Below are 21,834 nucleotides of genomic sequence, written 5' to 3' on the forward strand. Positions count from 1 at the left end.
CTAGCCAGTGAGACTGAACACACCCTCAGCAGGTCTTAAGACAATACAGAACCAGGAAGAGCTGGTAGTACACACCAGGCTATGCACCTGGGCAGGAAAAACTCCCATGGATCAGCATGTACAGCATGGGAGCTGACTGGCTGGCTGAAGAAGAACCTGGAGGTTTTAAATGACCCCAAGGGGAGTATGAGCCAGCAATGCACGCTTGCAGTCAAGAAGGACAGCAGTGTGCTGAGCTGCACTTTCTAGAGAAGAGTCTTGTGAACAGATGAGCAAGGTGATTCTTTGTCTTTCCTCAGCGCTGCTGGAGCCAGATATGGTATCCAGTGTCCAGCTCTGGGCCTCCAATTACAAGAGAAAAACAGACCTAACGGGAACGCGTCCAGTGAAGAGCCACAAAGCTGATGAAGCAACTATGAGCACCAGTCTTAGAAGGAGAGTCTGGGAGAGCTGGGTCTCTTTATTCTGAAGAGAAGGTAGAGGAATGTTCTAACAGTGCATACAAATGTCTAGTGGGAAAGTGTAAATAAGAGTGCAAGAAGAGCGGAGCCAGATTCTTCTCTGTGGCCAGTGAAGGAGCTATAGAAAATGAAAAAGCACTGTTCACACTGTTCACATGATTAATTCTGAAGTATTGTTTTCTGTGATGAATAGCTTCTGAGTCCCCTCAGTAAACTAACTGATGATCCAAGTGCAGTGCATGATTTATAGATTTACCTAAGTAAACTATACGCTTGCCCTTAAAAGTCTTATATTGCCTAGCAGAAATGCCTTCAACTCAGGATTACCAATGTTATACAGGAATTCTCTACAGATATGAGCTCTCAAGTACAAGAGCAACTGTAAACCAGAGCAGCATGTTACAAGCTTCTCTCCTGTAATTGTATCAAAAGCTAATTTCCCTGGCAGAAAAACTGGTGCTAACTTTTTACATTTAACACTTCTTTATGTTCTAAACTTTGCCTTTAGCTAATGTATGAACATGCTATGTAGGTAATGCAGAAACACAGTAATGCGTAAGCAGAACATGAAAGAAGGACTTCAAAGGTGTAATTTATATTGCTACCTACTGTTATCCTTCCAGCCTTCCAATGACAGCTTCATCGTCAGTTTAAACTCACCCAGTTTTCCTTAGACTAGGAAAGAGGCAATCCTGATTTCTCATTTTGCAACAGGCTTGTTAAACCAGAAAGATCAAGGGAGGTGTTCTGAAAAACCAATCATATTCCACAGCTCTCATCAACCTCAAAAAAAAAGCCCTGTCAGATCAGACTTCCTCAGGTAAGTGACCACATGAACACTGGCATAATGTTAAAGACTGGAAAGGCAATGCCAGTACTACCACTCCGGGCTGCATCACAGATTTTGACAAGCTTCAGGCAAAATAAGAAGCAACTCTAAACTGCAGTTTACTGAATAACTGAGGCCCAACAGTTGGCTGGAGAAAAAAGCAAGGGAATAAACCTGCAACTTTTTGTCCAGAATCCCTATCCCAAGCACCAGGGTTTCACATCTTTTGCTAAGCCCAGTACAATGTCTGTCAGGCTGCTATGGGTTAAATAAACATTCGGTCACCCTCATTCCTTTAGTGAATTTATCACACTTCACAGGAGGTACGACAGGTGCCAGAGAATCCAGAAAGACAAAGAATCACACAGATAAACTGGAATGTACAGTCAAAAGCAAGAAGAGTAGTATCAGACAACTACTTCAGCTCTTGGTTTTCTTTTATTTTCTTCACACAAAAAGCAGCTGTTCTTCTAACAGGTGAAGCTTGTGTTAGAAATTCTCAACAAGATACTATGTGCTTTTTTATTATGTAACAAAAGATAAAACTACTCTGTTTGCTGAAATCATCCTTTCATTACTGAACAGAAAGTGTCAGCAAACTTGCTTTCCTCTTTGATAGTCTAGTATTCACCAATAATTTATTAAAGACGTATATAAAAACAAAGTTCATTTACCTTAGTTTAGAAACACATGTATCAAAATCTATTAATTGCAGTTGAATAGCAGCAATTACGTGTAAGTAAGCACGCTTTAGTTTATGAATACCTAAATTATTACTTCACCTAACAGTGAGGGCAGTATCACCTAACTTAAAAGAAAAAAAAGGCAGCATTCTCTTGAACTAAAGATGATTTTCAATGCCATGTGATTTCTCTTATATAATGACAGTTAAAAACAACAATTTGAATCTGACTGTTAACTTTGGCCTCAAGGTTTCGGTGTAGAAGTTGTACGTTCTTAAATACCTGTTGGAACACAAGCTTTAAAAGAAGATATTGTCCTTCGTGCATATTTATGAAAAAATGCAGCAGAAAGCAAACCTAGTTAATAGAATATTTTAATAAAAGGGAAGAAAGAAGAAATAAGCTAATCAATATTAATTAGCTCTACTGATGCTTACCTGTATTAGCTAAGCATAGCAAGTGGGAATAACAGTTCTGGTAACTGAGACAAACAACGAATTGTTAAAGGAAAGGTAGGTTTGGGAATCAGCATATAAATTAAATATATATATATATATATATACACATATATATGTGTATATATATGTATCAGGGTGATAACACTAGTATCAGTAGGCACACAGCTGCAACATGTTTGGAAAACCGAAGACTTTCATCTCCAAATAAAATGCAGCATTTACACTAAGCCCAGTTTTTCTGAAGCAGGCTTTGCTATTTCCAGAATTTTCCCTGAACTGCGCAAAGCTGCCTGATGATATCAAGAAAGGCTTACAGAGACAGATGGGAACAGAGCACAAGCAGCAGCAGGTAGCTCCTGATCTTTCTGGAGTGAAAAAATTGCTAGGTGAACAGTTAAAATCCTGACAGAGAGATACTAAATAACAACATCCTAACACAACGATTCAACTATGCCAAGTTAGCTACTATGGTTTAAGTAACTTTTAAGAAGTGGATAGCATTGCTGCTGAATCAAATTAACAGGTCTAGGAAGGGACAATTAACATGGACACTATCAAAATCAGTATTCACCCACTATTCTGCAATTTTAAAATCCAAAACAAATGCTCAGGAAAAGTTAGGCACAGACATCTCGTGATCTACCTTCAAAAGGGGCTGAACAGCTAAATTCTCACTGACTTGATTTGTAAGAGGACATTAATGTAGCAGACAGTTTTATCCTCATAACAGAAAAAATGCTGTTCAACACAGATGAAACTAGAAATCAAACAGCAACTGAATACTACTTACTGTTGTTAAAGGTGTTGGTGTAGGTATTGGAAGCAACCCTGCACCAGGCATCAGGCTTGTCATAGTAGGAGCAGGCGCCAATAGAGAAAGGGCTTTGGCTTCATCTGGGATTTTACCTGAAGAAGCAAATGAAAGTGTTATGCAAAGCTTGAACACTACACAAATGTTACTCTTACTATCATCTTATAATTACCCTTGCATTTAAAAAGGTAACAAATAAGAATGAATCTATCTACCAGATCCTTACAAAGAAACAAATAAGAACTTAAGATTTTCCGTTTATCCTGCCCTACTAGGAAAAACAAAAGTGAGAAAAACTTCAAAGACTAGCAATCTCATTAATGGATCATTATTTTTAAAAACTGAATATGTACACAATTATTTAACACTTTGAGCTATGGGTCACCTGTACTGGAAACTTAATGTTCATGAACCAAACGATATCAAGCATGGACGCTTTCCCAGGGCGGTGCTTTCACGGTGATCGAAAGTTGTTTTACACATGACAACCGTTCGTGTTGGCTGCATCACTAATAGCACACAGAACATCAGATACAGAAAAGAAGAACATTTTTTAAAGTTTAATCCCCAGAAATGGCAAATAACTAAATCAGTAAAAGAAAAAAAAAAAAAAAAAGAAAAAACATGTATGTTCTAATTGAAATTTGTGCTTTTTTTCTCTACTTTGATGCTACCTACTTTCGATGTAAAAATAAATAAAAACAAAATAAAAGCTACTGTGACTCAAAACAATACATATTGCAGGTGAAATTGGGGGGTATGGGAAGGAAGAAAAATCTAGATTTGCACTGTCACACATTCTAAGTCATCTCAGTTTATCTGAAACTTTCATGAATTAGTCGCAAATTTAATGAGGTGGAAGATAATCCTAACTGACCAGCTAAGCAATCCACATTTTCCTAAACTATGCATTTTGTACCATGTCAACCAGATTATATTCTCCCTATCAAGCTAACAGTTTAAATAGTAAGTAATCTGTACTAAACACAGGTTTCACTCAAATTCAGTTAGAATAAGACTGCTAAATTAAGCGCATAAAATCTTCAAAAATTAAAAGCTGTAATAGGTTAACAGTAACGTAATAGATTAAACAATTAAATACATCTATTAAATTTGAAATGCCAAGGGGTCTAAACTAGTACAAAAACTAAGCAGTCAAAAGAAAAACTACAGCAGTAACTTCTGCTTATACCAGGTATCAATTATCATGCTTTCAAAACTCCTGGCATAACTGTACATACGCTAACTACTGAGCCCTTTCTTATTAGCACATGCATTTTAACAAAGTTTTTATTTAAACATTTTTTTTAATAATCAAAATATCTACAAGACTTTTCTTTGAATAAAACTGTCTATGTTTTAACTATTAATCTCTAACTTCAAGATTAGAAAATTAAAATATTTTTTTTAAGAAAGCAAAACACTAGGTATGCTTCAAAACATTGCAGTTTTAACTGTATAAGGTTCAGTAAAATAAACAGGATTTGTACTACTTAAAAAAAAATAAAAGTCGAAAAAAGTATTGCATGTCAGTACTATAGGTCTGCAGCAAGGATTGGGTTATAACTGGATGAGACCAAAGAACAAAACAAAGCTAAATGAAAATAAAATCATATGTAGCATATATGGAAATAGAAAAGATAAAATAACAGTACCCATTTTTCTCTCATGCCTCCTATTTACAATATTTTATTTATGTTTAGTTTTGAGGCACCTTGCTCCTTAACATGTAACAAACCACTTGATTTTTCTATCTAAAGGAGAAAAATAGGAAAATAATTAGCACTCAAGAATTGACTGTGCATTAATATCTTCCAGGGCTTTTTTAAAGACATGCATGAATCTGAGTCATCACAGTGTTCAGCGCTCATTATGAAGTCAGGCATGCAAGGAGAGGTGCACCTGCTCTGCCTGACTGCTCACAAGAATCGTGTACTTCACTGCATATCCTGCCTACTACATAGCTCACTAAACAGGCTTTCAAATATACAGTTCTACTAACTGTGCATGCAAATTAGGCATACAGTTATATACCAAACCTTCTGAAAATCAAAGTACTGATGGGCGTTCAGATGATTGATGAACTACATCATTAACTACCAGACATTTTCATGAACAGCCAGCTTCTTGCAATTAACTACATCTTCATGCAGGTTTCCATAGAATCAACACATGTGGCTCAAGTAAATTCAGTGACAAAAATGGCTCCGGCTCCTAAAATAGTGTGTCTGCATTCTCTTTTTGATCCTTGTCCAGCAATGTACATAAGCATATGCCTAATTTAAGTATGCACTTACATACAGCCAATTCAGTACACACTTAACCAGATAATTTTTTCAGATGCTTGAGGCATTTAGCCCTTTGAAACAGGAACTGAGTTAGGCACGTTTAACAGACAGTGAGAAAATTCATAAAATTAAATACGAGCCTAAACTTTAAGCATACAGGCCGTCTTACTGAAATAATAGGAATTATTCATTTGCTCAAACATTACTTAAGGAATCAGGTCTAAATAAAAAACTAGCACCATCATTTCCAGAATAACTAGCGTGCCCAACAATGTAATGTTTCATTTTAATAGAAAATCCAGTTGGTCAGTTCCACACTACAAAGAAAGATCTGTTTGTGCATCTTCTTCAAGAACGTGAAAAGGTCTATCTCCATAAAGAGAACTCTAAAAATCTGCCTTTTCCTTCTCTCAATGAAATACTATCCTTTCATAGGCTCCTCCTCCAGCTTTTAAGATCAGTTCAAACTTTTAACAGTTTTACAGAAAATAAACTAAGGATAAATCTACCTTCCTGAACAAATGAATACATAAGGCCAACTAACCTCTTTAAGTTACACACAGCATTTATGTTTTGGAGCCTTATCACAATAAATCTATTCATCAGAGAATATGAGCCCACAAGGATGCAACACATGTGGCTTGCAAACAAACAAATGAGAACACTTTAAAAACTATTTAATAACTGATTCAATTTTAAAGCTCATGCTTAGAAAGTTGTGCTAAGTGGAAATGAGCTAAAAAACATTTGTTTCCAAAAAACAGAAACAGATATATGTATCACATATATATCACATCCACTGAAATATTTCGTAGATGCTTTTGATTGTTTAGTAAATTATAGATTCAGTGACCATCTGGAAGCAAAGGCAGATCAGATCCGCACTGCCTAGAAGTATTGAGTGTCCACAGGGGAGGTGGCCTTGTTCTAAATACACGTTACAGTTGTTACTTTTTTGTATCATGGAAGAGCTTCAGAGTCTTAAGACTACCTGGTTCACACCAGAAACCATTTTGCAAAGAGCTCCAGAGAAATGTTGTGTTAAGCAGGTAGTAAACGCAGTATTTTTACTTCCCTCTAAGTGTGCAGAAGAAAATAATTTCCTGTTCTTCATACCTAAACTACACGCTTAACCCTCCCTTCAGGACAGCTTCAGCAGTAAGTTTGTTTTAAAAATACCTTCTGCTCACATCTACTTTAAACATAATTTAAAACAGTTATTTTCCTGCTATATTAAGCCAGTGGCAAATGCACACTTCAAAATAACTTCTGTGTGATTCAGTTCATGATTCTTATTGGATTTAGCAGCAGTGATTAAAGAGATTACAACTACTGACAATTACCTCAGCTGCCACATACAAATCCAAAAGAGATCACAAAGCAAAGCTCTTCCCAGTTCACAGCTTGGTGCGTTACCAAAGTGAAACCATTTGGCATTAATGCACACAGCTGAGAAGAGCAGTGCCTGAGGATGAGACACACCACCTAGCCCACCGTTTCTGCTTCAGGGCTTCCACTTTGCAAGAAAGAAGAGCAACACCTAGAGATGATAATCTTCTCAATCACTCCAGCATCAACTGCTGGGGCTTGTGCAATGACTGAGAAGACTAGTTTAAAAAAATAGATCCTCTTCTTCAGAAAACAACCACTGAAGCATGTATTAAGTGCAGTACACACATACACACACACGCATACAGAACTGATTCAATTTTCCCACAAGTAACAGTGTAAAAAGACAATGTGCCTCACATAACAGATTCCAATCAAAACCTCAGGCTGCATTTGTACTTATGAGTGGTAAACAGTTTTTCTAAAAATTGTAAAAAAAATAATAATTATTAAAAAAACAGAATGACATTTTACTGCCACTGACCTCACTGGAGCAAGATTTCATCAGAAGCAAGTATTTCAAGACATTCAATATCCATGAAATTTCAATTTCAGAAATAATTATTATAAACTTTTTATATTAGACATAAATGGAAAGCCTTCTTTTAAACAGACCATGCAATCTAATTAAAACAACTCTGCTAAGAAGAGAACAAATAGCAGAGAGAGATTATGACTGTATTCTGTAAAGTTAATGTCCCCAGAAAGTAAGAGATTTAACTGCCTTTTCCAAGAGGAAATCGTAAAGCATAATATATGAAAGAATGCATCTTAAAACTCATATACTTTTTCACTATCCCAGTCTTCTGTCCCAGTGTGCTCATCTGCTGAATTCAGATGCTTAAATGTACTCCAAAATGGAACTTATCCACAATTTGAAGCGTAAAACTCAGCTAATCACACTTTACAGATACCATCCACCATTCATAAGCAGCTTCAGGTCAAACTTGAAAATGAAACACTGTGAACCCTTTACAAAACACCATTTTTACAGAACTGAAGTACCAGTTCACAAGTACAAGGGAAAGAGATTTAACAGAACAAAAAGGGACAAAATAAAATAAAAGTAAAATAAAACAAAATAATAATAATAATAAAAAAAAAACAAAGGAAAGAAAGCAAAATAAAATAAAAACAGAGACAGGGCGTCCATCTTCAGCAGGCCAGACTTCGATCTCATTTCCCCCATGAAGGTTTCACTTGACGGCAGGTTTAGTGGCATGGCAAACAATGCCTAACTCAGGCAAGTGTAACAGGTCTGCCTTGGCCAGTCTAGTCATCTAATAATGCACAAATATCACACAGAGAAAACATACAAAACCAAATTAATAGTCAAAATCCATCTACCAGATAATGTGGACATAAAATTTAGAATGATAAGGGTGGCATCTTTGTTATCTTTCAACCTTTGCATTCTCAAAGTATAACATTTAAAGAAAAAGCTACTCATATACACAAAAGAAAGTCACATTTTGACAGCTTGATAAAGTTACTTCATTCACATTTTTTGTAAAATCGTTCATTAAATGTCACAAAATTAACATCGATTGCATTGCATCCCTGTCCTCATGCTTCCTTGATTTAACACTGTTACAATACACTCAATTTCAGATTTTATTCTGGCATTTAAAACCAGATTTTCAGAGTTTCACTTTACCTGTCACCTGCGTTCAATTCGGCGCACTAAACCTTTCACTACTGGCACCATTACCTAACAATACAATTTAACGATGTAATGATAAAATATAGCCATTGCTACTTTTATAGCCTGTGATAACACTCCACTGCCTCCATTACCAATGCATCCTATTGAACTTCATGAATCAAAAATGTTATACTGTGGTCTCCAAAATCACCATTTACCCCACATAGTAAACTCCTCAGGAAGGTAAACCTGTGTGAATTCACTTTTTCATAAATCAAAATCAGTGATCCTGTTAGAAGGTTACATGGAAACAGCATTATTACTTTTTTTTTTTTCCCTCACAGCCCAATCGCTTATTCATTATACATAAATCACTGCAAGATTTGGAATGATTTGGAACACTGATAATTTATGTGATTTGCTTTTCTCAGAAATGTCCACTAAGTCAGCTGCAAATGTTGCTGGAACAAGATTTCTCAGAACTTGGATTTCATTCTCCTTTCACTCACTGTCTAACACCAAGAGACACAGGAAAATGGAGCTTTACCTGAATGCTGCCATATCATGGCAGGCAGTGATCTTATCACAAGAAAAACACCAGGAAGTGCTGCTCATTCATTAGGCAACAATCTTCCCCCTCTGGCAGTACTGAACCAGTGTTAAGGTCTTTTGTATGAAACAAAACTACAATCCTGAGTAAGCTATAGGCAACTATTCAGGGGCTATTTTTTAATAATCAGGGTTCTTGTTTCATGCATTTTGCCTACCCCAAATTAAGTGGATGGGGCAATATCCTCTTAGTGGTGTAAGAATAAGTTCAAAGAATAAAACCAAAAAAATGCCACAAAGCAAGGCGTAAGAATAAACTAAAAATCTTGGCCTAAAAAATGTCAAAGTGCTCATACTAAAGGCTAGGAGAATAGGCAGTGTATTATAGATCACTATAATCTTAGAATAGTTTTATATTTTAAGAGATTTTTGGGACTTGTCAGAGTTTGCTAGGAACATCTCAGATCGTGATCACTGCAGCTCTAACCTTATACTATTCAGATCAAAACATAGTAAGAATGGAACAAACACAGTACTCTGAGATTACTATTAACAAACTCCAAGAAGTCAACAGCTTTTTTTTTAACCAAACCCTGACTTTTCCAGTAACAGAACTCATGTTAATAGCAAGTACTTCCAGATTTGCTGCAGTTTCTGGTTCCATCATTTGAGGTATTTTCTTTTTCAGGGCAAAACAGCTACCACTTAAAGTGAAGAAAGAACTTCATCACCTGGAATGTTTCTACTCTACTGATACAGAAAGTTTTCAAGACCCAAGTGGGCAGATGCTTGATTCCACAAGGATCGCAATGAAGTCAATGAGGCTCGGACAAATTCCAGTTATTTGTCAACACAGAATTCAGCAACAGTAGGGCCATGCTTCACAGAACCGTATTCAGATTTGGCATATAATCAATAAGAATTCCCTCAAATTCCATATGTGTGGCCTCAGCATTACATAATGGAACACTTGTAAATTCACTGTTTACCAAACATCTTTATTAGGAGTTATAAAAACACTTTACTCTGGAAGCATTCTATGTAGATATTCACATTTCTCAAAAGGTGCCTAAGATCATAAGTAGTAACAGTGTGTAAGAAAGCCTTTTTATCACAAAAAAGTATTACTTTACAAGAAGGGAAAACTGAAATATTTTCCTTATACTAGCAGGCAAACATTTATATTCAAACAGTAATCTTCGCTGTGAACACAAAATTTTTAAATTATGTAAGTCTAAATGGCCAACTGCATACAGTGAAAGTCAATGGGGCAAATTTGGCTTTGGTAAAAAAAAAAAACAATACTAACAATAATAAAGATCAATATGTCAAAGGAAAAAAGAAAAAAAAACCACTAAAAACAACACCAAAAAACAAGCCACAGACTAAAAATAATGTATTACGATCAAAACTTCTGTACTATCTTTGCAAGGAAATTACTTAACATATTTAATGCTCCATTGACTTCAGTGAGAACTTTGTGTGGGAATAAGCTTGCCAAGATAAAAATCACCTTTAAGGGGAAAAAATTACTTCTGTGTCCTCCCAACTATGTAACAACAATGGAAAATGGGATTATTCTAATTTAAATCAGATCATTTTTTTTTCTAAAGCTGACTCTAAATTAAATCTCTGTAATTAGGTTCCTTCACTCTGTTTTCATTTTTGTATCTTTTTTTTTTTTTCCCCGAACAACACTAAAATAAAATAAAATAAAATAAAATAACAACAGAGTACGACCTCCTTACATTGAAAGCTTAAAACAATTAGCAGACAGGACAAAGACCAACATTACAGAAGAATGACTGAAATACTAACCTTCTGCACAGGGCACAACTATCAAAGCTCTGTCAATAAAAACCGTGTTGGTTAGATGCTGGGCGACACCAACACTTGATGCTTCACGAAACTTAATATAACATACTTTGGAGGAAAAAGCAAGAGGTGCATTGCTGCAAGATAAAAGGGAAAAAATATATCACTCATACTGAATAACACATACATATATATTTTTAACTACAATTTCTTAATTTAGAAACATTTTTAGACTTCCTGGAAAAACTACCCCAAAGTACAGAAATGTACCAATTTGACTTCTATGTCACTAAACAAGCATATCAGCTCCTTCTTTTTAATGAAAACTTACCTAGGAGAAAATCCCAAATTTACAATACTTACTTTCTTTACAAATCTTACTATACAACGTTTCCAAGTTCGATATTATTGTAAATAGCAGCATAAATCAAAGCACCTCAGAGTAAATCTACAGTTAATCTTCTTTGTTTTTCCCTCTGTATGGTCCTCTTTAAGGAAATTCAAACAATAAGCCCATTCACTTTTCAGTGAGTCCTTCAAATATTAGCCAATACTAGCCCAGATATCAGGAAAGAAATAAATCATGCAAGTCATTTTTAAACTATTTTAAAAAAAATACACTGCAAGATGACCACATTTCGTCAGACCATTCATTTTCTCTGTAGTGGCCAATGCTTTCACTGTTCCAAGTTCTCACATTCAGAATGACCTGCAAAGTCTTGATTCTGAACACTTCCAAACATCACAGCTTATAGCAAACGATTTTCTAAGTCCTCATCAGAAATGTTTGCATGCAACTTCCAATTTTACATATTTTCAAGAGTCAGACCTCAGCCATTGCAAAGATGTTTCCTACACTTTCTTTACGATGGGGTGGTTCTTCTTGTGTCTGGCTTTTTTGGGAGGAGGAATTGTGTTTTGTTTTGTTTGGTTGGTTAATTTTATTTAGCTTTTTTTTAAACACACATGCTACTGCCACAACCCAAACAGCAGAAGTCTCCAGTGAAGATTCTATGCTCCAGACAGCTAAAGAGTTCTAACATCTCTTGGCTTTTTCCTCTTTGAAAGAAGAACAAAAAAACTCTGCGACTGAAGAACATGAGTCTGGACAAGGCAGTTTCAGCCTCTCCTAAGTAACCCTCATAAATTTCAGCACGTACAGAGCCAGCTATGTGTTACATGCTCTTCTGTAATGTTTTCTTCCCTCTATTTTCTACATTTCAATCTCAAAAGCTATTTACTAAATATGTTAAAAAGAACAAAAGAACAGTGCTTCAGAGTGTCCAAGTAGTTTGGGTACAAACTCTCTTCTGAGGGTTAAGCTAACGAGGTAACTCACTGGAGAAGTAAAAAAGAAGAGGAAAAAATCTCTCAGGAGATCATATCTGCAGAAAACACATCAACACTGCATGTGCATCCATGGAAACAACAAAAATCTAAAATTCTATACATTTTTAGTTTTACAGTGATCAATCCTACCCTTTTAAGAATGGGTCTCCGAAACCTCTCCAGTAGACCTCTTCAGAACAGAGCTGTAAGAAGTCTTATTCTAATCCCTCTTTCTATGTCAACATTTTTTAAGGCATACCTGAGGCAGACTCACAGTGTCCTTCACAGTTACAAAGCACTGATGTAAAAAATCAAGTCCTACACTTATAATTTGAATTTGCTATAATCTAGTTACTCTGGACTGCAAGAAAACTCAAGAGAAAGAAATAAAGACCTGAATAACAGTCAAGACATTTTTGCCATTTTTGTTTTCTTTTCAGAGAGATAACAATATCCATTTCTCAGAAGAGTAGTAAACAATCAAAACCATTTCATACAAGTGAACCATTTAGAAAAATACAGCATAAATAAAGGAATAAATAAATGGCTACAGTACATCCATCTAAGGTTCAAGATTTATGCAAGATGCTAGCACAGAAGATACAAAGATAAACAAATAATCTATTAAAACAGGATCTTATGGAATAACTGCAAGTCTCTAAGTCCTCCTCTACAACACAGTCACTGTAGAACATCATGAGAGCTAAAAAATGTCCACTCCAGTTCTATAGAAGGGCTTTCAACACAGCACACACTTTGCATCCCCGCTAACAACTCAGTCCTCAAAAATCCAACTGACTGACAGCACAACGCAGAAGAATGACTGGAACTACGAATCTCAGATCTCTGGTCTCCTATGTTGAAAAACAACTCTAAACTGTAGAAGCAGTTTGCGTACTAGAATAAACGGCCAAAACCTGTCACACCCTGCAAACCTGCTTCAGATTTCAGCTGTACCTGTACCACAAAATGAAAGTCTGCTTTCTTTAGAACTACATAAGCCACACTTCCTGCTCTTACTAACGCCTATTTAAACCATAAGAAAGATAACAAATTAATATTTTCCTGAACAACACACTCTGTAAATTTCAATGTAAATTACTTTCCACAGATCAGGGAGCACAGCACTTCCTCTCACAGTCTCATCACATACTTTAATGTATCACTTTCCATCACTTTCCACGCAATAATGGTTTTTCTCTGAGGCTTATCAGAGACACAGGCTTGCAGGATGTCTTCCTCCTGTGTCAGAGGCAACATAACAGGCCACCCTGTGTTCCCACTTGAGAAGCTCAGTAAGCACTGCAAGTTTTTCAGATGGCAAATTGACATACACGCATGAAAACAATGACAGCGGCTCTCCATTCTCAGCATGGGAGCTCAGATTTGTAGCCAAATCAGGACCATGCAGGTGAGGTATTCAAAACCTTAGAAATTTCTTCTCACACTTCCATAACAAAACATCACCAACACTGTCAGAGAACCTGTACTAAAGACACTCATCTATGCAGAGCTGACAAATTTTCACTGAGCTCCTGAGGCAGAATTAACAACTCTTACTAGTTAAAACAGCATCCTACATGGGTTGTGATCATAGCATTCCCCATTGCTGAGGACTTCTACACCCTACCTAATGATAAAATATAAACTTCTTGGGCAAGTTTTTGAAACCAACAAAAAAGAATGTTAAATCAGTACAGCAGTCTGCTAGTCTGCTCTGCTAGTCTAACAACATTTAAATAGAAATATGAGTAGATTTAAAAAAATCTTTTCACATTTCCACGTAACTTTTATTTGTTAACTTCTGTCACTGAAGACCTTTAAAGCATGCTATCATTTTCATAGACTGAACCTTCAGTGGAAATCCTTTCACAGATCACAACAGCATACTTGTAAGAAAATGGTAATTAAAAGGCCACCATTAACAGTCCACAAAAATAAGATTCATACTAATTTTTTTTTTCAGTAAAGGAAATATTGCTTTAAGTGCCAATAAAACCTTGTTGACATGAAGCTAAAATTAGGAGGATGACCATATGGAAACAATTTCTGCAGTGCCAGGAGTCTCCAGTGCCCTCAACGCTGAATCCAAAGGTGATTTACTCACAGCTCTCATGTGCCTTTCAGGAAATAACAGTAATGAAGTAGCTTTTACAGCCACCTGAACAATATGTAAGAGAGATATATTCTTGCTGAGTCCCAGGTTTTCAGTAATACAAGTACGAAACCCATCGTTTTAAAGAGGTGCCTCACTAGCACTGACTGCAGAAAGTGAAGGCCTATAATCAATCCAAATGAAACATGAAGTGACAAAGTACCAAACATGATGATTTAACTTACCATTCATTTAAAAATTCACCCCATCAATTAGGGATACAAAATAAAACAGAAACAGGTATTTTAAAAAGCAGTCATTAGATACAAGTTGCTGGAAAATAACAACTCAAGGTGGTTTCTTCTTTTTTCTCCCCTCCAAAATCTGCATGCTAACAAGAACTTTAAGTCAAGTTTATTCCAACACCATCTAATATGATCTGTATATAACTGTATTTAGCATTTTAAGACTTCCTTTTAGCTTTTCAAATAATTTTTGTCCTGCATCCTATAAAGTCAAGAAGTATTAATGAGAGGAGTCTGGAGAAATGTCAAAAATAGGGTAAAAAAGATTAATTCTCTTGAATAGAAGAAGTTCTGTAAAGTTCAGCATAATCAGTTATGGAAATGCAAAATGCAGAGATGGCATCCCTGCTCACCACTAAGTCATATACCTTCTATTTTTTCATCCAGGTCAGCAGTAGGGTGGTGCACAATGAACTGCCGTGTAACACAGCTAGAAGAAATTACCACCTGGTCAAAAAGACCACTTCAATAAAGTCCCTGGATTGCTATGACAGAACAAAATATCAGAGGATAAGGAAAAAATAATCAAAGCTAAGATGTAATGCTCCAATTTCTAAAAAAAGGTAAGAATTACAAAAAAAACTAACACTTTAGGAGCCGTGGTCCAAAACGCTACATGACCCTGACCAAGTACCAGAGTACAGTTTGCTTCCTCTCAATTAAAACAAAGCAGATTTGTTATTGAAATATTCTATCCAACCATGTTTTGTAGATCAGATTTCAGTAGAAAAGTATATGACTGACTTCCATGACTGACTTGGAAGAACTGAATCATAACTTGTGTTTTTACACGGAAAGAACATAATTTATTTGAAAAAAAAGAGAGTATATATTCTCTATAGTGTGTATGTGCCAACGGTTTACAGGTCAGTTCTGCCTGGTTCCATGACGAATGGGACAAGGGGAGCCACGGACCCATGCTGCAGGAAAGGAGAAGTGGAAAAAGGAAAGGGTAGGGAGATGTGCCTAAAACAGAACAGCAGCAGTGATCTGAGGAAGAAAGCTAGTTTACTAAATAAGATATGAGCATGCAAAATAACACAATATAGTACAATATAACTGGAATTGAAGATAATAAATCAAATATAACGAGTATCTGAAAACCGAAGGCCCTCTAATGCTGAAGGCTAGATGGCTAGGGAGCACACATGCTGCTGGGATGATCCAAAAGGGAAAAGAGAGAGCGACCTCGTGACTTGTCAAGAGTTTTATCTTTCCCTATGAACAGAAAATGGAAAAACGCAAAGTAATGCAAAGTCTTCCGGCATACATAGCTCCTCTTCTGAGATAGGCTACCTGAAACTACCAACAATCCACACAACTGAAGCATTAACTCTTTAATACCCAGTGCACTACATAATGTTATGATGGGGAATACAAATAACAAAAAATCATAAAACCAGGACAGTATGTAGATACTGTCCTGGTTTCAGATGAAACAGTTGATTTTCTTCATAGAGTTTGGTATGATGCTGTTTTGGTGTCAGGAGAAAAATCATGTTAACACACCAATGTTTAGTTGCTGCTGAACATTGCTGTTCAGAGCCAAGGAAGTTTTTTCTTCTCATACTGCCTTGCCAACAAGGCCAGCCAGCCCAAGGTGGGGTTCAAAGGGTTGAGATAATGATGGAATGTGTTAGATCAAATAAGCAGTATAGTAGCTTAACAGGTGCTAATCACAGTGCTGATCTTTTCATTCACAGCATTCACTTGCTTCCGAGGTTGTCTTTCCTAACTCTGAGGGGTGGCCCAGATTTCTTTATGGTTTTGCTAGTTTGTCTACAGCATGTGTTCATGTTATATCAATAATGGATCTAATTTGCTACTTGTAGTAAGTAATGCCATCATTCTCAGATTTCAGGAACCTTACTGCAGAAACACTTTATCAAGGTAAGCTAAAATAGTTGTGGAAATACTGTGGGATATTCTAAGTAGCCTGACCTTATTGTTGTGTGTACTGTATGCATTTCTGGTTTTATTTCTGGGGAAGAATGTATTTAAAAATACCACCCAGAGATCTGCTGTGAGGCAGGATGGCTGTAGGTGGCAAGGTGTGCGGGAGGATCTGAGCAGGTATCTATCACCATTAGTGCCTCCAATGGGTCTGGAAATCACCCCTAAACAGAAGAATCCTAAAAAGCTGATGGAAGGTTTTAAAAAGATGCACCTTGATTCCAGCAATGCCAAAGACTTACCCTTCAGTGCACTGTGCCAGTAAACACTGCTTAACACTATTTGACACCTCCAAACGGCAGAAGATACCTCTGGATCTGACCCAACCCATGCAAGTGAACCAGAGATCACCACATGCTGGTGTCCCTTGCCCCCGTCAACAAGCAAAAACAATAGAAGCAAAAGTCAGCTTGTTTATTATGGAAGGAAGAAGTAGACAAGGAAAGCTTCTCTATACCAGGGCCATCACAAGAATGCTAGAAAGATGAAGAGGTTACAAATGAGTCAATAATCAGTGATGCCTATCCCTAGGTAAGGCATGAGATATGTGGAAAGATCTCAGCTGTAATCCAGGTGAGCACATTGTCACCTGGCTACTCTGATGCTGGATCTGACAGCCTGGATCTAGCGAGCATGGAAACCAGACAGCTGAGTTCCTCTCTAGGGAAGAGGGCACTGACAAAGCAAATGCAAAAGATTAACATTCTCTTCCCCTCTGAACATGACTCCTTCCAGACTGGAAGGAAAGGTATCCCAACAGAGACAGGAAAATAGCCACTCCAATTTCCAGCAAGCAGTTCACTAAACAAAGTAGACGGTCCAATTCTATTCCTGATTTTGATAACAAGTGTTTTGGTTCACACTGATTTCAAGTGAGTAACAAATACAATAGCCAGGACTAAAAGGGCCCTGACTCAAGTCAGGTGGAGGAAAAGGGCAACTGAGTTTACTGGACCACGTGGATTCAATGGCCTGGCACATCAGAACCACAGGAGCATAAGGCTCTGTACAACAGACTTAAGTGACATATGTACGCAGACTTTACAAAGCAAATGAATTCCCTTTTGTATTCTCTTAACTGTTACGATTCACATACAGAGCAGGAAGTTTACACCCATTAGCATTAAGAATTATAAATTATATTTATAACAGTAAATCTCATAACTAAAATGTTATGGCTTTTTTACACAGAAGAGAACACATCCTCACTCAGCCTAGCTTGAATGTGCAGGACAAAGTAAAACTATTTCATGTGTATGCTGAACTTCTTCAGTAAGGAGTTAGAAAACAGGTTACAATACTATGCAATGCAACAGGAAAATTCCTTTCACCACTGCTTTAGCTGTAAAAAGTAATACTCAATATTACCCAACAGTTTTATCTTTAAACAATAACTGTTTTTTTTTTGTTGCTTTTCATGTGCTTCCAAACAAAGGCTGGCAAATGAGATCCCAAACTCAGTTAAGCTCTCGCTTAACTATTTACAACCAAACCTTTCACTACTGTTTCTTTTTTTCTATTTACGCTATTTAAATAAAATGAATATTATGGAATTACTGAAAGCTGAGGTGCTCCATATTCTCATTTTCAGTGAGGAACAGATTTAGAAGTGTACATTAGTATCTGTCACTATGTGGTCAATAAACAAAAGATCTATAGTTCACTTTAAATTCAACCTATCAAATTCTGTTTTTCAGATGTAGATCTGAAAACAAAGCAAGTTTCTGACTGTTCTGTGACGGTAATAAAATTAATGCTCCAGAAAACTAAAAGTTTAAGTTTTCTACTGAAATATCTTTAAAGTTAGGACCACAAGAATGTTTGTCTTATGTCAACTATAATATAAACATTTCCTTTTAATTCATAGAAAAAAATGATTTTTAAAAACTAGGCCTTAAATTATTAAATAATTATAGCAGTGGCTATGTATAACTTCAACAAACTGCAGGCATATATTGTAGCATCTACTTGCATGGGATTCTTCTGCTTCCCATATACTTGTCAATAAAGCTTTATTTTCTGAATTTTTCATTACTTTCCTAAATCGTGATCAGAGAGGGAACAAGCAGCATATATTTTCTGTTTAACATGAAGTGTATTGGATGAAAACTTTATCTACTTCCACGGTAGTAATTTGAAAATCGGGTCAAATGTCAAGACCTATTTTGCATGGACATGCATATTTCTAAGTTACATACCAAAAAAATGTAAATAAGATCAACATTAAAATAAGTAATCATAATTCTGTACCCTACCTGAAGAAAAAAAAAAATTACTTATTAAGAGCTGACATTTAACGCAGCATAACCTTGACATTTCCAAGTCAAATCTTACTATGGCACTGGATTTTAGTATTTTGTGTATACACACACAAGCAAAATTTTACATACAGACACAAAGATTAATCATTAACTTTGAGGAAATATCTGTTTGTCTTAAATTTTACTATGTCAAATATTAAAAACTAGTAAGATTAATATACTAGAAATAATCAATAACAATTGACAAAAATACATTTGGTCATGAGAAAACTCAAATGTATTAAGAAGAAACTGCAGAACCATTCCAATCTGAGAAACAAGACTTGACAAAAATCAGCAGAAAACTACAAAGGACTGCCTAAAACTAGATTAGGCTGTTTTAACTCACCACTGCACAAATGGGGTAACTATTTCGTACCTTCCATAGATGTGTTAAACCACACATTTCTGAATGCTGTTCTTTCAAATCAATACAAGTATAACCTAGCAACACAGAGAGGTGGAAAAATACCAACATTTCTAGCTATTTAGAAGACCAAAATTTTATTCCCCTGAATTAGAAAGTATAAAGGGCAAAATATCTGGGTGAAAATTACATATCCCCTTTTTGCTAACCCACCTAACTTTCATAAGGGGTAAAAAGCACAAGTTGTTCTGAAGGGCAGGCACGTCACTCATCACGGTAGGACACAAAGGCAGCGCCATAAATCGTCTCTTTGCCTCCCCTGCTCTGCTGGCCGTAATCTGCCCGCTTGAAGCACCAGGGCAAGCAAGCTACACCGTGCCCTATGCAGAGATCCCTTACAGCCAGCTAACGAAATGAGAGCAGACTAACTCGGAGAAATGTTTGTGCCCGTTATAACGCTCACGGGCGGGACACGTGCTGCGAAGGGCAGTGCCGCGAACGAGGCACGCTCTGTCACCGCACAGCTCCGCCGGCAGTCGTTGCCGGCTCCGCCGCTCTGCAACAAAACACAGCAGCTCCCGCCGACCCCTGCACACGGAGGTACGCGAGCGGAGGACAAGGAGCGCCACGGCGCCGGGCTGCCAAGAGCTAGGGAAAGAGGGAAAGAAGCGCGCTTCCGGGCGGCCTCAAGGCACGCGTGTACCACAGCCCGGGTGCCACGCAGCGCGATGCCGAGCCCCAGCAGTCGCCAGGAGAGCACAGTCCCACTCCAAGGACGCGGCCGCTCCCCCAGCCCGGGGCCGCCATCTTAAGTGCGGGCGCAGCGCCTCTCACCCGGCGCCGCGGCCATACAAAGGCGGGGGCACGTGACCGGCCGGCCGGCAGCGGGAGGCGGCGGTGCCCGAACTCAAGATGGCACGTAGTGCCGCCCGCCCTCCCTCCGGCCCGCCGCGCCATGGCCCCCCCTCCCCCCGCGCCTCCGCCGGCCCCGGAGCCGGCCGCACTTACTCTGGGGGATAGAGGCGCAGCTCCTCGATATCTCCCAGGAAGCCGAAGAGAGTCCGCATCTGCTCGCTAGTGACTGCTGAGGAGAGGTTCGTGACCTGGATGACGGACGTGGGGCCCAGAGGGAAGCCGAGCGGCACCCCGATCCCGCCGCTGTTCATCATGGCGGAGCCTGCACGACCGCGGCGCGGCCCCACGCAGCCGGAGAGGCGGGCCCGAGGCGGACAGCGGCGCGCGACGTCTCTGCAGAGCGTCCCTGCGCGGCGCCGCTCTAGCCGCTCACTCGACTGCTCCCGGAGGTGCTGCTCGCCTGATGCCGCCAGGGGCGCTGCCGGGGCTGGGAGAGGCGGGGCCAAGCGCTCCGCTTCCGCCCGGTTACCGACGGGGGGGGGACCGCAACGAACGGCGGCTTGCGAGCCGTTAACGGCGGCGCCGGGATGTGTCCGCCTGAGTGGGAGATAAAACGCTCGTTGGCAGCCGGAGGGCTCTTGGGGTCGCAAACGAGATCTGTCAGTGAGAGGCAGTTCAGTCCCCCCAGGAAATACAGCCTTGAAAACTTCCGTCCTAACGACGCTGAGCAGGGCTGTGTGGGAATGGCTCGTGCGTGGTTTCCTTGAAGCTGAGTTTCACAGTTCGGGTTCCCTTTAACCTTTGCGTTCGGACTGCGCGCAGTGTGTTTTGGGCAGTCCGTGTCCTGAGGTGCAGTCTGAATTTGGTGATGAACACAGTGCATCCTAACGCTAAGAGTGAGGTTGCAGGCCTGAATGTTTGAACTCTTTCACGCACCAAACCTTAACTGAGAAGGGATTGGAGCAATCCCGAAGCTGTACGTGCTGAAAATAGATCTCAAATTTGTGATACTTCCATGACCAAGTAGGTCAGCTGGAGCCTGCGTGTCTCTGAGTCTTGGGAGTGCTTCTGTATTTGCTCATGTACTTCATGTAAAGTAGGAGCAGTCTGTTACAGAATTTAAAATAAATCTCAGATAACTACTTGAAATTTCTTAAAAATGAGTATGTTTCAGGTAAGACTTATTCGATAATAATAGTGCATCCATACTCTTTCTTCTAAATGAAATCCAGATTCTGAAAAGATTCAAGAGCCAAGTTAAAGTATTCTTGCAAGCTTTCTGTAAGTTTAAGCTGATTATGAAGCTATGAGACGTTTAACTGGAGAATTCAAGACCTTTCATCGTATTTTAGCCAAAATTAAACTGTATTATGATTATTGTATCTATGGAAACATTAGATAAGGATTTCTGCTTTGACAAATAATCATTCAGATGGCTAGCGGAAAGATTGAAACCAGTACTGCTCGGAACATTTCACGTTGTTTCTCTTTGCATGTCTTAGCAGAAGATACAGTAAAACCTCAATCTCTAAAATTGACCAAGAGAAGAATTCTATGATGTCAGAACTGACTGGGATATCCTCCCTGAGGTAACAACTTCAGTAATAAACGCAAAATTCTGAGGTACTGTTCTTTGTCCCCAAAACAAAGCAGAAGAAAAACTACATTTAAATGTGCCATTAGCTTGGAAAAAAAATATGAA

At 38.2% G+C, this 21,834-nt stretch overlaps 1 protein-coding gene across 2 annotated transcripts in view; it reads right to left on the reverse strand.

Moving 5' to 3' along the window:
* SREK1 (splicing regulatory glutamic acid and lysine rich protein 1) overlaps window positions 1–20,461 on the reverse strand; it is a 38,459-nt gene extending 17,998 nt beyond the window's left edge. The window contains exons 1-3 of one of the 2 annotated variants that reach the window (XM_065739795.1): window positions 20,286–20,461; window positions 10,932–11,065; window positions 3,222–3,337 (exon numbers count right to left, since the gene is read on the reverse strand). In XM_065739795.1, coding sequence (XP_065595867.1) covers window positions 3,222–3,337; window positions 10,932–11,065; window positions 20,286–20,446 — 411 coding nt within the window. In that variant the 5' untranslated portion in view covers window positions 20,447–20,461. Of the gene's footprint in view, window positions 1–3,221; window positions 3,338–3,627; window positions 4,292–10,931; window positions 11,066–20,285 lie in introns of those variants that run through there. The other variant, XM_065739796.1, reaches the window with a different exon arrangement.
* Between the last annotated feature and the right edge of the window lie 1,373 nt (window positions 20,462–21,834).

The sequence above is a fragment of the Cyrtonyx montezumae genome, unplaced genomic scaffold (genome assembly GCF_038088225.1).
Source record: "Cyrtonyx montezumae isolate F1298 unplaced genomic scaffold, pur_monq_1.0 scaffold_25, whole genome shotgun sequence".
NCBI lineage: Eukaryota > Metazoa > Chordata > Aves > Galliformes > Odontophoridae > Cyrtonyx > Cyrtonyx montezumae.